Source organism: Mandrillus leucophaeus, unplaced genomic scaffold (assembly GCF_000951045.1).
Source record: "Mandrillus leucophaeus isolate KB7577 unplaced genomic scaffold, Mleu.le_1.0 Scaffold271, whole genome shotgun sequence".
In the NCBI taxonomy this organism is placed as follows: Eukaryota; Metazoa; Chordata; class Mammalia; order Primates; family Cercopithecidae; genus Mandrillus; species Mandrillus leucophaeus.
The window spans coordinates 2609560-2626144 of NW_012102821.1; the positions used below are offsets into that span (position 1 = coordinate 2609560).

The following is a 16585-nucleotide window of genomic DNA, read 5'->3' on the forward strand; positions in this document are numbered from 1 at the left end:
TTTTTATGAACCTGAAACACCTTTTACATTCTTCCTAGTAAGATGGGTGAGCAAATACATTAATTGTCTCAGAAACTGAGGCGTTTATGGAGTAAGAGTTCAAATCGACAGTTTACCTGTTCAATTCTAGCATTGTGATGCAAGTGGTGTATCGTACTTTCAAACCGGAAGTTAATTTGTAGAAGAAATTAAAACCTGTTTTGCCTTATCTGAGACATCAGAATGGGGTGAAAGGAGTTGAGAACTGTGTTTTTGCTTTAAAAGTGATTTTTGTTATTGTTCTAGATGGTTGAACCACTAAGAGAGAAAATCAGAGATTTAGAAAAAAGGTATGTGTACTTTTTGTCTTAAGGTCAATAGTTAAAATAAGTTTGTCTCAATTGAGTAATTAATTCTCAGTTTGTTTTCTCCAAACTCTACCAACCTAAATAAATGTCTACATATGCATTTCCCCCGCTTTGAGTGTAATACCCAGATAGAACATTGGGAGAAGAGTCAATCTAGATGTGTTAAGATCTTCCTTGTTCAAACTCTGAATGTCTGAATTTCTGCAAATTTATTAGATAGAAGTTGAGGCCAGGCCTCACATTTTCCTTTAACTTCTGCATATATTGATCAGTTGGCTGGAATTCCGAAACAGGAGGACAATCCTCTGGGCCTAAAACATAGTACCATATGCAAACACCACAAAATAAGAATGTGGAGCCTGTGGTGTGTCATGTGTAGTCATTTAGCTGCTTTTGTCACCAAAGTTGATGAGGTTTCCAGAATTTAGTCCAGTGAAGTGGGAGGAAGAATGAATGGAATATGATAGAAACATTTATTTGAGTCAGATTCCAGAGAGAACCTCTCTTCACCCTTTGGGACACTATCGCCCTCAGGTTCTCTCTCAGGCACTCCCAAGGCCGCTGAGCCTCAGGCTCTGGGACTTTCCTCTTGCACGTACTGTATTCGGAAAACATTGTCTGGAGTAGCAGTTGAGTCTTTAGAAATTTTAAAAAGAAAAATGACAGCATGTATTAAAGTTGATGTGATTTTTTTCCCCTTTCTTGGGATGAGTTTGGATGATGTGTGTCAGCATTGGATAAGCCTTTTATCAAGTCCAGAACAAAAATGAAGAAATGAAGAGCAGTTTTTCTTTGATTTTCATTAAATGATCAAAGGGAAATACGATTGGAAAAGCATCATTAAACAAAATGTGTCATTCACTTTCTTCTTATCCTCAACTGAGCAGTCAAGCAAACTGTTAATTTCAGCACTTATCAGAACAAAAGTTGTCAGTAATTTTTAACAGATTCCCTTAGTAATATAAGGTTGCTACTTGTGCTTTGAATTTTTTTTTGCTGTGATTTTGTGCTTCAGTTATACAGCTTGTAATATTTCCTTGGATGGGAGCCAGAAAATCTGCCTTTGATAAGACAGCAGAATTGAGAGATTTTAATTGGAAGCTTTTTTTTTTTTAGAAAAATTGGAACGGTAAGAAATAACCCAACACACGTTTTATATATTGGTCAAAAAAAACCAAACTTGTCGACCAGTGATTATTTTCTTTAGATGATAGTATTCATTTATGAAAAGAAAAATGTCTCAATTGGATAACTTCCCTAAGGCAATAGCTTACGAACAAGAGCTCTCAACATGTGAGGATTACACAATCTCTTTGATACTTTTGTGATGTTTTTTTGAGTGTGTGCTTTTAAACTGGACAGAGAAGCACAAATAAGAATTTGATCCTAAGAATTTACTAACACTTTATTCTTGTCAACCTGTGAGACCACCTTGAAAATAGGGGCAGAGGGCAAACATTTGCCTCTGGGGCTGCTTGCAGGTGATTCATTCTGGAATGGTTCTGTCCTTCAGGTTGATCAGCAAGTCAGGTGATCCACATGCCTGCGTTACTGTGTCAGAAGGTCAAGTGCAGGCCTGGCTAAAAAAGCGTGACGATAGAAATTGATGGAACTCCGTCTAGCTTTACTTTTCCTAAGTGTGTGATAAAGATGATCAAACTACCATCTCGACACTGACAAGATAAGAATGTGACTGGAAGTAGGTTTACTTGATGTGCTTGTCACTTTGAGCAAAGTGGCCCCCAAGAATGAAAGATATTTTTGGAAGTTACAGGTTATATTTATACAGGGAAAGAAAGAAGACAGTGTCATTCTAGAATCCTGAGTAAATGGATTGTATGTGGGCTTTTTCTCTTTTATCACACTCCCATTGCTTAATACTTTGATTATATGCCATTTGTTTAATTTTAACTCTGTATCTTTAAATGTTCTTTGAATAGATGGCAAATGATGATCATTTAAATTCTAAGTAAGAATACTACTTACTGGCTAAACAGTAAGTTTTATCTCGAATGGCATAAAACATTAATAATTAGTAAAGTGTTCATTTAGGACTGTAAGAAAAGATTTGTTACCTAGTTCATCCCTCATTCTGCCTCTGCTTGCTGGTTTCTCTCTCGCTGAGGAATGCAGGCCTCATGCCTCTGCCACATTTCGCTGCTTAACCCCTAGTGCCTAGTGTAGAACGGTGCTTAATGGAAAGTTCCCAAATAAGAGGATGAGCCAGTACACTGGGTAGGATTTTCACCTGCTACAGGTCTTTAAGAAGCCTTGTGGGCCAGGCACGGTGTAATACCAGCACTTTGGAAGCCTCGGCAGGCCGGTGGCTGGAGCCCAGGAGTTCGAGCCCCCCTGGACAACATAATGACACCTCATCTCTACAAAAAATACAAGGCTGCAGTGGGCTGTGATGATGCCGCTATACTCCATCTGGGGCGATGGAGTGTGAGACCTTGTCTCAAAAAAAGAAAAAAAAGGTCTTGTGCCCCTGCCCAGCCCTGGGTCAGTCCAGCAGGTGCTTGGGAGCACCAGGCAGCTGGCTCAGCGTGTGGCCCAGCCAGCAGCATCCACATGGTCACTGCACTCTGTCGGTCACTGTGCTCCGTCACCCATTACTGCAAGGAGGAAAACAGAATGACATGCATACTGAGGAGGACCCCACAGGCACCCTCCCCTTCCTGTTACTTTCAGCTTTGTATGTGTGGCTTCTCACAGGAAGAAGTGAGGAGTATAAGATAGTTTTTTAAAAGTTTAATTACTTGAGCATATACATATGAAATCTAAAACTCGGCTGCTACGTATTGAAGAGAAACAAAGCAAGAAACTCAACTATTTTTCGTCTTTTAAATTAAAGGTGTCAGCACACTGCATTTGAAGTATTTTTTAGTCCATCTTACGCCTGTCACTGCGTGTGTCAGGCAACCATGCCTTTGCTTCAGTTCATTTCTTTGAAGTACATTTCCTGTAATAAAACGGTTTGGCCGTTTCCTCTTGGTATAAGTAGCACACCACATTTCATTTTAAGCTTTCAGATAGGGACTATTCTAAGCTGACAGCTTGGATTAACATTTGTTTCCGTGGCCCCGGATGCACACTCCACAGTCCTGCGCCTCCGCTCCTCACTGAATTGGTTTCTCTCCTGCACCTCGTTTTCCCGTATGTAGCTATACTCCCATTCCCGCGCGGTCCTGACTCTAAAATCATATACACAGTAGAGAAGGAGCCCTGAAGGTGAGTGAGGGGAAGTTACGAGTCAGAGACGGCACCAGCATTTTCACAACACAGTCCGGAGGAGCCGCGGTGCTTGTGAGCAGTCGTGGGAAGGAAGGAGGGTCTCAGCTGTGCCGCGGCGCTGGGTGTGCCGCTCAGGGATTGAGGCTGAAGACCTGGATGTCGTGAGCTCAGAGAAATGAGGACAATTGGAGCGGTGTGAGAGGCGCACACAGATAACTCTGAGATTTACAGTGCCGTCCCCCAGCTGAGTTGGTGAGGGAAGAGACGGAATGACAAGAAGTGTTACTTGGCAAACAAGACATGTGTGCTGCTCCCGCCAGTCTAACAGCATCGCTCCTGACTGAAGGCAGAACTTGCACCTGCTCCCCAGCTGCGTGGATAACATTCCCAAGGCCCTTCCTGTGGGCGGCAAGTACTAAAGACCCTCGGCGAGCTCACAAGGGGAACCCTGGGGTTCCCACCTGTGCCCTCAGACTCTCCCATCTGCTTTTGTAGTCTGCAAGGGGGACTTGAGCTTTTGAGACTCTGGAAGTTCTTAATGGGGGAATTCGTCTGCATTGTAATAGCCCTTTGACTCCCATTTAAGCATGCTCCTGGCTTTCTGGAGATGAGAAACCCCTGCTTCAGGGACTTCTGTCTAATGACCCTTCATATTCCCTTCAGTTCAGCGACCATTAAGGAAGTGTATTCTGTATCCTGTATTGCTGTGTCTGTGCTGGGGACAGGGCAGGGATGGACCTGGCCCAGCCTCTCCAATTAGTGTAATGACCATAAAGCTGATGTCTCAGATTTTATTTAAAGCACTTTTGTTCCTAACTGAATCACTTTAAAAATGACTGTTTCGGCTCTGTGTTTATTACCTCTCACTGGATGTTTTATATTCTCATCACACTGCCCTGCTCCTGGTACATCAGTGTGGGCTGGGGACCCATGGCACCTTAGGGCAGCAAGAGGGCATCAAAAGATAAGTGAGATTTAAGACGGAGTCAGAGCAGACCCACAGTGACAGAAGATGCTGATGCTCCATTGTTTTACCAGGGATGCTGGTCAGAAAGAGGATGCCATGACTGAAAATTCCTGGAGCAGGAGACAAAGTTTCATTAATACCTTTTCTCACTCTTGTGGGGCAGTCCTCGTGCGTTGGGCCTGTGACTTCACGAAGCTGCTTTCTTCCACCTGGGCCCTGGTGGTACAGTACCTAGAGAATGCCATGGTTATAGCCCGGTGGGTTCTTCTTGCCCACTGCCCTGAGAAAACCAAGGCACTGAGAACAACAGGTGTTACAGCCAAGAAAGAGTTCAATTGCAGGGCCAGCCACCTGTGAGAATGGGAGCGGTTTCTCAGATCTGCCTCTGAGAACTCGGAGGGTTTTTAAGGGTAGTTTGGTGGGCGGGGTCTGGGGAGCTGAAACAATTGATTGGCTGGATGTGAAATCATGAGGGTGTCGAAACTGTCTTCACGCAGCTGAATCAGTTCGTGGAAGCAGAGTCTCAGGACCAGGTGACATCTCTTCGTCTGTATGCCAAAATGCTAAATCTGAAAGATACCTCAAATACCATTTATTTAGGATTCACAGTAGTGATATTATCTGTAGAGGTTATTGGAGAAGTTACAAATCTTGCAACCTCTGTTTGAGTGACTCTGGGGCAGTAAGCAATATACAGATAAACAAGCTAAGCTAAGCAATGGCAGGTCAATGTTTATGCTTATTCTTTAGCAAAGTTCAGACCCTACCATAACGCTAACCTCAGCTTAGGAATGTGGCTTCAATCTCGAAACGAGGAGGGTCAGTTTTCCTTGCCTCAACATTTTACTATAAATTCCTCTCCTAGTTATCTTGGCCTCTGCACTAAAATAAGCAAAAACAACAAAAACAAAAATTTAGCCTGTGAGATTAAAAGCAAGATGGAGCCAGTCATTAGATTTCTTTCATTACAATTTTGCAAAGGCAGTTTCACGTCCATCTTCCTTATGGTGTGGTTTTGTCTGGACTAGTAGAGGTAGTGCCTGCCCTGCTTTAGCAGCTGCTGGAAGCCTGTAGTTCCTTAAGCTTTCGCTTCTCAGAGGTAGAATCTCAAGTCATGTCCTTAGCTTGATCCTAAACAAGGAGCAGGTTAGATAGCTCTTGACCTCAAGTTAACTAGTGACTCCTTGGTTTCTCCAGTACTCATTCAAGAGTAGGGAGAAGGAGCAAACAATAACAGTCCCAAAACCTGACACATGCTTTGATGATAGACAGAGAAAATATTCAAATGGGATGTTTGACTTTTTCCTTTTGAATCTCTTTATGTTATACAGCTTTACCCAGAAATACCCACCAGTAAAGTTTTTATCGGAAAAGGATCGGAAAAGAATTTTGGTAAGTTTGCACACCTGATTAGTGTTTGTAATATTAAGAAACTTTCTTTTTTCATTGAGAGATAATTCACATATCATAGAATTCACGCTTCTCAAAGATACAATTCAGTGGCTTATAGTATGTCCACAGACTTAGCACCGCATTTTGATTCCACAGTATTTTCATCACCCCAAAAAGAAGTCCTGTACCCATTAGCAATCACTTCCATTTCCCAGCCCCCTCCCGCCAGTTCTGGGAAACCACTAAAACTACTCTCTATCTCTATGAATCTGCCTTTTTTGAACATTTCATCCAAATGAAATAATGTGATATTTGGTCTGTCTTCAAGGCTCAGCTCTAGCATGAAGCGTACTCTTCATGCCTTTTCATGGCTGAACAATACTCTATTGTATGGATGTACCACATACTGTTTCCCTGTTTCTCAACTGATAGGTATTTGGAGTTGTTTCCACCTGGGGCTATTGTGAATAATGCTGCTGTGAATGCATGTGTGTAAGTTTTTGTGTGGACGTAGGATTTTCAGTTCTTTTAGATATACTTAGGAGTGGGATTACTGGATTGTGTGGAAACCCTGTGTTTATCTTTTTGAGGAAGTATGAAACTTGGGAGCTGTGGTTTTTAACCTTTTCTGGTTCACAGACCACTTTGATGAATACCCTGGAGGCTTCCTTGGCTAATAGTACTCTTGTTAAACATCAGTATAAACTCACCAATGAAAGAAACCCTTTTAACTATTGGGTAACAAATTATGTCCAAAAATATTGCATGTTGCATTTTTTTAAAGTAACAGATTTGTTGAGATATGATTCACATACCATACAATTCCCCCTTAAAATGTATAATTCAGTAGTTTGTAATGTATTCACAGAGTTGTACAACCATTACCACATCCAATTTTAGAACCCCCTAAGGAAAGCCTATACCCTTAGCTGTCACTCTCCATTTTCCCCTAAGGCCTTCCACACCCCAATGCCTAGGCAACCATTAATCTGTTTTCTGTCCATGTAGATTTGCCAATTCTGAGTATTTTATATAGATGGGATAATGCAATGTTTGCCTTTTGTGACTAGCTTTTCTCACTTAGCGTGTTTTCAGGTTTCGTTCATGTGGTAGCTTGTATCAGTAGTTAATATATTTTTGTTACCAAATAATCCATTATGTGAATATACCACATTTTATTTATACAGTAGGACCTCCATATCTATGGATTCAGCTAACCATGAATTGAAAATGTAGTTAGGCCCACAGTGGTTATGTCTGTACTGAATATGTGCAGACTTTTTTTATTATTCCTTAAACAATACAGTATAACATTTTTACGTAACATTTACGTTGTATTAGGTATTATAATTATCTAGAGATGATTTAAAGTATACAGGAGGATGTGTGTGGGTTACATGCAAATACTACACTATTTCATATGTGGAACTTGAGCATCTTTTCATTTAGGTATGGGGGTGGGGTGTGGTCCTGGAACCAATTCCCTGTGGATACTGAGGGATGACTGTACATTTGTTATATGTGTCATAGGGTGACTCTGTTGAACCTTTCGAGGAACTGCTGTTTACCAGAGCAGCTGCACCATTGTACATTTCCACCAGCAGTATATCCTCAACACACCTTCTTATTGTCTCCACATCCTCAACACCACTTCTTATTGTCTTTTTGATTGTAGCCTTTCTACTGGGTGTGAAGTGATATCTTTTTGTGGTTTGAATTTGCATTTCTGTGATAGCTTATGGTGTTGAGCATCTTTTTGTGTGCTTATTGGTCATTTCTATGTCGTCTTTGGAGAAATTTCTATTAAATACTTACCCTATTCTTTAATTGGGTTATTTTTCATTATTGAGTTGAGTTCTTTATATATTCTTGATTCAAGTTTCTTATCAGGTATATTATTTGCAAATATTTTTTCTCATTCTGTGGGTTGTCTTTTTACTTTCTTGATGGTGTTCTTTGAAGCATAAATGTTTTAAAGATGAAGTCTGTTTTTTTCTCTTTTGCTGCTTGCACTTGGGTGTGTCTTATTTAAGAAATCATTGCCTAAACTAAGGACACAAAGATTTACTGTGTTTTTTTCCTAAGAGTTTCATAGATTTTGTTATTAAGTTTAGGTCTGTGATCTATTTTGAGGTAGCTTTTGAATAGGGTATTACATCATCATTCTTTTGCATATGGCTGTCCAGTTGTCCAGCACAATTTATTGAAAAGACTATTTATTGCCCAGTGAATTTTCCTGGCACCCTTGTTGAAAATCATTTTACCATAAATGTACAGTCAAGCATCACTTAACAATGGGGATACGTTCTGAGAAATGCATTGCTAGGTGTTTTTGTTGTTGTTCTGTGAGCATCACAGAGTGGACTTACACAAACCCAGATGGTACAGCCTGCTACACACTTAGGCTACGTGGTATGACCTATTGCTCCTAGGCTGCAAATCTGTACAGCATGTTGCTATACTGAATACTGTAGGTAGTTTTAACAAAGATAAGTGTTTGTGTTCATCTGTATAGGCCACTTACCACAAATGGAGCTTGCAGGACTAGAAGTTGCTCTAGGTGAGTCACTGAGTGAATCCCTTATAATTAACTAATTTCCTATTTGGTACCTTTCCCTTCTCTTTCCCTGTGGAATCCAGTTACTATCTGGGGTCACTTGCTTTCAGCCTGAAGAACATCCTTTAGTATTTCTTGTGTGGTCGGTCTGCTAGCAATGAGCTCTCTCATTTTTTGTTTATCTAGGGATGTCTTATTTTTGAAAGTTATTTTTGGTTGTATATAAGATTATTGACTGCCAGTTTATTTTTACACTTTAAATATGTTGGTAGAATTTGGATATTTGTTTCAGCCTCCCAATCCCATGTTGAAATTTGATCTCCAGTGTTGGAGGTGGGGCCTAGTGGGAATTATTTGGGTCATGGGGACAGATTCTTCATGAATGGCTTGGTGCACACCCCACTGTAATGAGTTCACACGAGATCTGATTGTTAAAAAAGAGTATGGGACCCCCTTCTCCTCCCTCTCTTGCCATGTGACATGCCTGCTTCCCCTTAGCCTTCTACTAGGATTGAAAGCTCTCCAAAGCCATCACCAGAAGCAGATGCTGGAGCCATGCTTCATGTACAGCCTGCAGGACCGTGTGCCAAATAAACCTCTTTGCTTTGTAAATCACCCACCTTCAGGCATTCCTTTATGACAGCACAAAATGAAGTAATACGTATGCCATCCACTGCTTTCTCCATTGTTTGTTGTAATGAACCAGCTGTTAATCATATTGGGGTTCCCTTATATGTGACAAGTCATTTTTCTTTTTCTGCTGTATGAATTTCCTAGGATTTGTGTAACAGTTACCACCATCTGAGTGGTTTAAAACAACAGAAATTTAATCCTTCGCAGTTCTAGAAGATAAAAGTCTGAAATCAAGATGTCAGCAGGGCCACGCCTATGTCCCTCTGAAGGCTCTGAGGGGAATTTTCCCCATGCTTTTCTCCCAGCTTCTCTTATTGCCAGAAATCCTTGGTGTTCTTTGGCTTGTAGAGACATCACTGTAGTCTCTGCCTCCAGCAGCACGTGGGTCCTTGCTTGCCTCTAGTATTGGATTAAGGTCCCACCCTAATCCGGTAAAACCTTTTCTTAACTAAATACATCTACAGGGGCTTTATTTTCAAATAAAGTCACATTCTGAAGCTGTGGGACAGACATTAACTTTGTAGGACAGTATCCAACCTAGTACAGCTATTTTCAAAATATTATCTTGTCTGTCTTTGGTTTGTGGGATTTCTAGAACGATGTATCTGTGTGCATCTATTTTTGTTTGTGCTCATCCTAATTGCAGTTCATTGAACTTCTTGAATATGTACATTCATATGATCATCAATTTTGGGGAGTTTTCAGCCATTATTTCTTTGAATACATTTTGTATTCCTTTCTCTTTTCTGATACTCCCAGTGCAGCATGCATGTCGACGCACTTACTGGTGTTCTGTATTTGTCTGAGGCTCTGTGTAGTTTCCTGTATTTCCTCTGATCTTGGGGTTGCATAAGCCCTTTCAATCCAAGTTTGCTGATTCTTTAGCCTAGTTCCAATCGACTGTTGAATCCCTCTGTTGAATTTTTAGTTTCAATTGTGGTATTTTTCAACTCCAGAATTCAATTTGTTTCTATTTTGTAATCTGTCTTTATTATCTATGTACTTCTTTAAGTATGGTTTCCTTTCGTTCTTTGAACACTTGCCATTACTTGTAATGGCAAAAACTGCAATTACTTTTGCACCAACCTAATATTTATGGTGGTTGCTTTGGTGTCTTTGTTATATCCAACTCTGGGGACTTCATACAGACAGTTTTTATTGATTTTTTTTTTTTTTCCTGTTTGTGGGTCACCCATTTCTGTTTCTTCACATGTCTTGTAATTTGATGTAGAAAACTGGGCATTTTAGGTAGTATATTGTAATGTAGCACTGCTAGATACTGTGCCCTCATCCCAACCCCTGCCTTCCCCAACTTGTTTTATTTTATTTACTTGTTTTTTTGTTTAGTGACTTGTCAGGTCTACTTTAGTGAAGTGTTCCCTATTCCCTCCCTGCCACTCCAGTGTGAAGCTTTAACTGTTGATCCTTGGAGGATGTAGCCTTGGCCACACCCCCTGGGATGATGGTGGCTCTAGCAGGCTCATGTTGACAGTCTCTTTCCCTGATTTCTCTATTAAGCCTGTGCAGTATCTCACCCAGCTGTTAGGCTGCCAGGGTTGCTAGCTAATTGCTTTATTTTTCAACAAGGCTGTGTGTTTTAAATTGCTCTTCAGCCTGATTCAGTTAAATTCTGTCCCCTTGGCAGGGGTAGATTTTGAGACCAGTCTTTGAGGTTTCTTAAGTGTCCTCTGCCTGGTTCTTTCTGTTAAATAAGCTGGCCTTGGATTTAGCTTTTTATTCTCATGGATCTACTGCCTTCTATGTATTGCTTACCATCTGCATCTCCGTTGTTCTTGAGAGCACCCTTATGCTTGAACTTCTCCACTTTCCTTTTGAAATAAAGTCAGCTTCCTTTAGGGAGAGCTTTTGAGTGCACTGTTTTCAGTACCTCTGTCCCCCAGGAAAACCTCTGAACCACTGCCCTGAAGCTGGGGTGGAAGCAACATCTCTGTTTTATAATCAGGGTGCTATAACCACTGATTTTTTATCCTTGCCCCTCTTGGCATGGAACTTCTCCCTTCTAAGTAAGTTGGGGCAGCCGTGACTGGAATCCTATTATTCTCAGCCCTGTCTGGGATGTACTGCCAAGTGGCCCTTCCTAGTGAGATACCATATCTTTTGAGTGGGATTCTCATTTTCTTGGCCACACCCAGCACATTCCCCACTCTAAACTGTGGGGATGGACTCAAGTGTTGCGTACTCTTGCTGTTCTTACTTAATTTTATATTTTCTTTCTTTCTTTTTTCTTTTTTTCTTTTTCTTTTTTTTTTTTTTTTGAGGTGGAATCTCACTTCATCACCCAGGCTGGAGTGCAGTGGCACAATCTCGGGTCACTGCAACCTCCGCCTCCTGATTTCAAGTGATTCTCCTGTCTCAACCTCCCAAGTAACTGGGATTACAGGTGTGCTCCACCACGCCCAGCTCATTTTTGTATTTTTAGTAGAGATGAGGTTTCACCATGTTGTCCAGGCTGATCTTGAACTCCTGACCTCAGGCTATCTGCCCACCTCAGCCTCCCAAAGTGAATTTTATATTTTCTTGAATACATGTTACTTCATTTGCTGTACATGCTTAGCACAATTTCCAGAGACTTTTACTGGTTATTTAAAAAAATAATTTGGACCATTTATGGTTGTTTCCTTGGGGAACAGGTCTGTGGAGCACTTTACACTGCAATTCTACAAGAAATGATTTATATATGACCTTGATGTTGAAATGACTAGTACACAGGTTGGTTTGTTCTTTTACCCATCACCTAGGCTGTAGGACTTTGCATCCCTAAAATATTATTGTCACTCCTGAATTGATATTAGACTATTGCCCCATATAATCTCTCTATTCTTCTGGAAGTTACATAAAGTCTCTTACCTTTTTGAGATGGCTTACATAACTGGCTGTGAGCAGACTCTGAAGTCTGTTAATACTTGTATGTCCCTCTTTTGAGGTTATTTCTATTGCCTCAAAAAGGCATATGCATTTGAGCATGAATTTGGAAATACATTAGTGTCTCAAGTAGCATAGACAAGTTAATTTTTCTAATGTTTTGTTGCCGTGTTGTCAGACTGATCACAAATCTGGTAGTCTACTCTTCTTAGTTTGTTTTGTGCCGCTGTAACAGGTTACCACAGACTGGGTAATTTATAAGTAGAAATGTGTTGGCTTATGGTTTGGAGGCTGGCAAGTCCAATATCAAGGGGTGTTCTTGCTGCATCATCCCGTGGCAGAAGGGCAGAGAGTGGGTGAGAGAGACAAAGAGGACCCAACTCATCCTTTTACACAGAACCCACTGCCACGATAGTGACATAAATTCATTCATGAGGGTGGGGCCCTCATAACCTAATAACTTCTCATTAGTTCTCACCTCCCAATACTGTTGCATTGGGAATTAAGTTTCCAGTGCATGCTTTTGGGGGTACACTTTCAAACCCATAGCATTCTGGCTGTGGTCTCTAGAATTTATGTCCTTTTCACATGCAAAACGTATTTATTTCATCCCAGTAGCCCAGCATTTTAACTTGTTCCAGCACCAATTCGAAAGTCCAGAGTCTCATCTAAACATCATTTGGGTAAAATTCAAGGCATGATTCATCCGAAGGCAAATTCCCCTTTAACTGTGAGCCTGTGAAATCAAAACAAGTTATCTACTTGTAAAATACAATGGTGGAACAGGCATGGGGTAAACATGCCCATTCCAAAAGAGAAAAATAGGAAAGAACAGGGTAACTGGTCCCAAGTAAATCCAAAACCCAACAGGGCAAACAAGAGCAAATCGTAATGCTCCGGATCATCTTTCTTGACTCCATGGCCTGAGTCCTGGGTACACTGGGGTAGGGGTTGGACCTCCAAGGCCTCTGGGAGCCCCAGTCCTGTGGCTTTGTTGGTCTCAGTCCACCTGGCAGCTCTCATGAGTTGGAGTTCTGTGCCTGTAACTTCCTCAGGCTGGTGTTACATGCTGGTGGCTTCACAGTTCTGGAGTCTTGGTGGCAGCTGTATTACTGCAGTGAGTCTCTGCCTACCCCCGCCCCGGCCCCCCACCACCTCCCACCCCGCCCCAGGCTATTTGTGACATCCTTTGAAATCTAGATGGAAGAAGCCATGTTCTCATGGCTCTTGCATTCTGCACACTTGCAGAATTAGAGCACCACATGGACACCGCCACCGTTTACAGCCTGTATCTTCCAAAGTGGTAGCTTGAGCTGTGCCTGGACTGGCAGGAGCCACAGCTGTGCTGGTTGAGGAGTGTTAAGGGGAGCAGAGACTTGTGGCAGCACAGGGCAATGAATGCTGACCTTGAGCACCTCTCTGGAAACGGTGGCCTCAAGGTGCCAACCTACCTGGAGGATTTCTGAAATGCCTTCAGGGTCGTTCTCCCGTTGTGTTAACGGACAGAACCTGGCTTCCTTCTAGCCATGCTAATCTGTGTATCAAAGAGTCAGTTGTCTGCACTCTCCCACACTTTTTCATTCTTTATATGGCAAAGCTGGGGATTAAAAAAAAATTTTTTTGTTCTCTTTCCCTTTTAGTTATACAATCTGTCTTTAAACCATTTTTTATTTTACTCTGTGTAGTTAAAAGAAGTCATGCAATTCTTTTAATATTTTGCCAGAAATTTCTTCCACCAGATATCCTAGCTCATGGCTTGTAAATTTTGCCTTCATAAAGCCAGAGGACACAGACACATTTCAGCCAAGTTCTTTGCCACTTTGTAACAAGGATAGCCTTTACTCCAGTTTCCAGTGATACGTTCATCATTTCCATCTGAGACCTCATCAGAATGGCCTTCACTGTCCATATTTCCAGCTGTTCTGATCACAACCATATTACAAGTAATCTCTAAGAAGTTCCAGACTTCCCCCATGGCTCTTCTCTTCTGAGCCCTCACCACTGTCTCTTTAACCCTCCACTCACAGAAGTCTAGGCTTTTTCTACCATGCACCTCCAGATTCTTCCAGCCTCTACTCATTACCTAGTTCCCAAGCTTTTTCCACATTTTCAGGTGTTTGCATAAGCAACCATCCCACTTCCCTGGTACCCATTTTCTGTCCTAATCCTTTTTGTGCTGCTATGACAGAGTACCTAAGACTGGGTAATTTATAACAGAAATTTATTGGCTCATGGTTCTGGAGGCTGGGGAGTCCAAGAACAAGGGGTTGTGATCTGGTGAGGGTCTTCTTGCTATGTCATCACATAGTGGATGGGTAAAGAGAGGGCAAGAGAGAGACCAAAGGGACTTAACTCATGCTTCTATGCGGAACACACTTCCACGATAACAAACTCACTCCTCTGATAATGGCATTAATCCATTTACTTCACCTCATGGCCTAAACACTGTTACACTGGGGATTAAATTACCAAAACCTGCTTTTGGTGGACACATTAAAAGCACAGCGGCACTGATACATGAATGCTGCAAAATCTTGCCATGAATTTTATTATGTACACGTGCAATGATCTTCTGTCGATGCTGAGTATTGTAGAATTTATTTTGCTTTACACATCACCACAGCAAACAGACTTAGTTTTTTCCCCCTCACCTGCCATTTCATAGGTTAGGCACATTTCCGAGTCATTTGGCCTATGAGTCTGGTATATTGTTGCTATAACTTGAAGCCTTTTCAGCAAATTGGTAAGCCTTAGAACAGCTTCAACAGAAAGAGAAGGCTTGCTTTGAAATGCATTTTTTGATTTTTTGCTAATTTGCTAAGCATCACGAGTTTGAATGCTGACCTTGAGCTACACCATTTTAGCTGCCTATTGGCACCCACAAGAGCGAGCCAGAAAGCACACTGAGACAAACCCCTATATTAGAAAGCCATGCAAAGCCGTGTAAGTTCTAATCCATCTCATTGTAAGAGGTCTTACTTCTTTTCTCCTATTCTCTTTTGGGTATTAGCTCCTTGTTACTCAAAGAGTATCCTTGGGTTTGGTGATTAGTGTTCCTGATAGAGCTTTGTAAGTGCTAAGCTTTCACCAAATTTGTTTCTATTTGAAACACTTGCCTAGTGGGCTAACATTGATTAGGATAAAAAATTGCATAACCATCCAGCTATGTTATATAAATCTTAACTATTTTAGGTAGAAGGAAATTACTTCAGAAAAAAAAAAAAATTCCCATGCGTTTTAGTCAAGCCAAGGTGCTTCCAACAATTTTATGTCAGTACTAAGACTAGTGAGATGTTGGAGATGATCACATATAGTTTAATATGCTGCATCTCTGATATCTCAGAACTGTCTGCCAGGTATTTTGGGCACAGAAATGATGTTAGAATGCCACTGAACATTTTGTTTTCAGAAATATTTGCATATAGAGAAACAGTTACATTAAAAGGGGTTAAATTTCTTTTTAAAAGTTGCAAATTTTTAACTGTAAAAATCATGGAAAACTTGGAAAAATGCAGTAACATGAAGATAAAATGAAATCTCATCCTGTGAGTTAAGCTGTAGTGGTGAGTCAACTTTGAATTTCAATTATTTTTCTGGAAAATCCTTTTTCATAGTCATTGTTCAGGTATAGCAGTAGAATGTGGGAGCTCTTAAGATGAAACACAAACCAGACAAATTGACAGGCAATAGAGAGCATGTAATTAGAAAGAGTGTAGCTTTCGTCTATCCCAGCTAGTGATCTCTGAGGATTTTAGTCAAAGACATAACTTCTCTGGGTGTCAGTTTCTTATCTTGAAGGCAAAGAGGATTTGGAAAATGTTGCTATTGGTAAAGCCAAATGAAAGCTATCAAGCATGAGGATGCCTGGTCTCACCCATCCTGTCTTAACCACTTGATTCACATTTCATCAGAGCGTATGTAATATCTATGTGGTGGTTAAGGGATGGTTATTCTTGAGGTTGGCCTTGTTAACTGAAAAACCAAACTCTAAAATATTTTAGAGGTTTATTATGAGCCAGTATGAGTAACTGCAGCCCCAGGAAACACAAAACCAAGAAGTCTTGAGTAAGTGTGCCCGAGGCAGGCGGATTACAGTATATACATTTTAGGGAGGCAGAAGTTAAAGGAGGTATAAATCAATATATAGGGGCTTTACATTGGTCTGGCCCAAAAAGACAGGCTATTTTGAAGTGGGAGCTCATAGGTATAGGTGGGTTAGGAGATTATGTAATTTATTTTATTTTATTTTATTTTATTTATTTATTTTGAGACAGGGTCTCTCTCTGTCACCCTGGCTGGAGTGCAGTGGCACAATTGCCGCTCACTGCAGCCTTGACCTCGCTGGCTCAGAGATTTTTTACTTTGTAATGGTTAAAGGCGTAAATCTTTGTGTAAAACTTTGGAGTCAGCAGAAAGGAATCTAAGGTGTGACAAGGAAGTCTGTTCACCAATACACTGGGTCAGAGTGACCTGGAGGGATGTGACTTAGCTCCTGTCTGGCACGACCCTAGGTCCTGTTTATGATCTCTGTTTTAACATTAACGTTGGTCAGTTATGTCTAAACTCCAAAAG

The 16585-nt window shown here is 41.1% G+C and overlaps 1 protein-coding gene across 2 annotated transcripts in view; it reads left to right on the forward strand.

Moving 5' to 3' along the window:
• Positions 1–16585, forward strand: part of UXS1 (UDP-glucuronate decarboxylase 1) — a 67725-nt gene that overhangs the window by 2505 nt on the left and 48635 nt on the right. For both annotated transcript variants that reach the window (XM_011984681.1, XM_011984682.1), the window contains 2 exons: positions 286–329; positions 5880–5940. In XM_011984681.1, coding sequence (XP_011840071.1) covers positions 286–329; positions 5880–5940 — 105 coding nt within the window. The remainder of the gene's footprint in view (positions 1–285; positions 330–5879; positions 5941–16585) is intronic.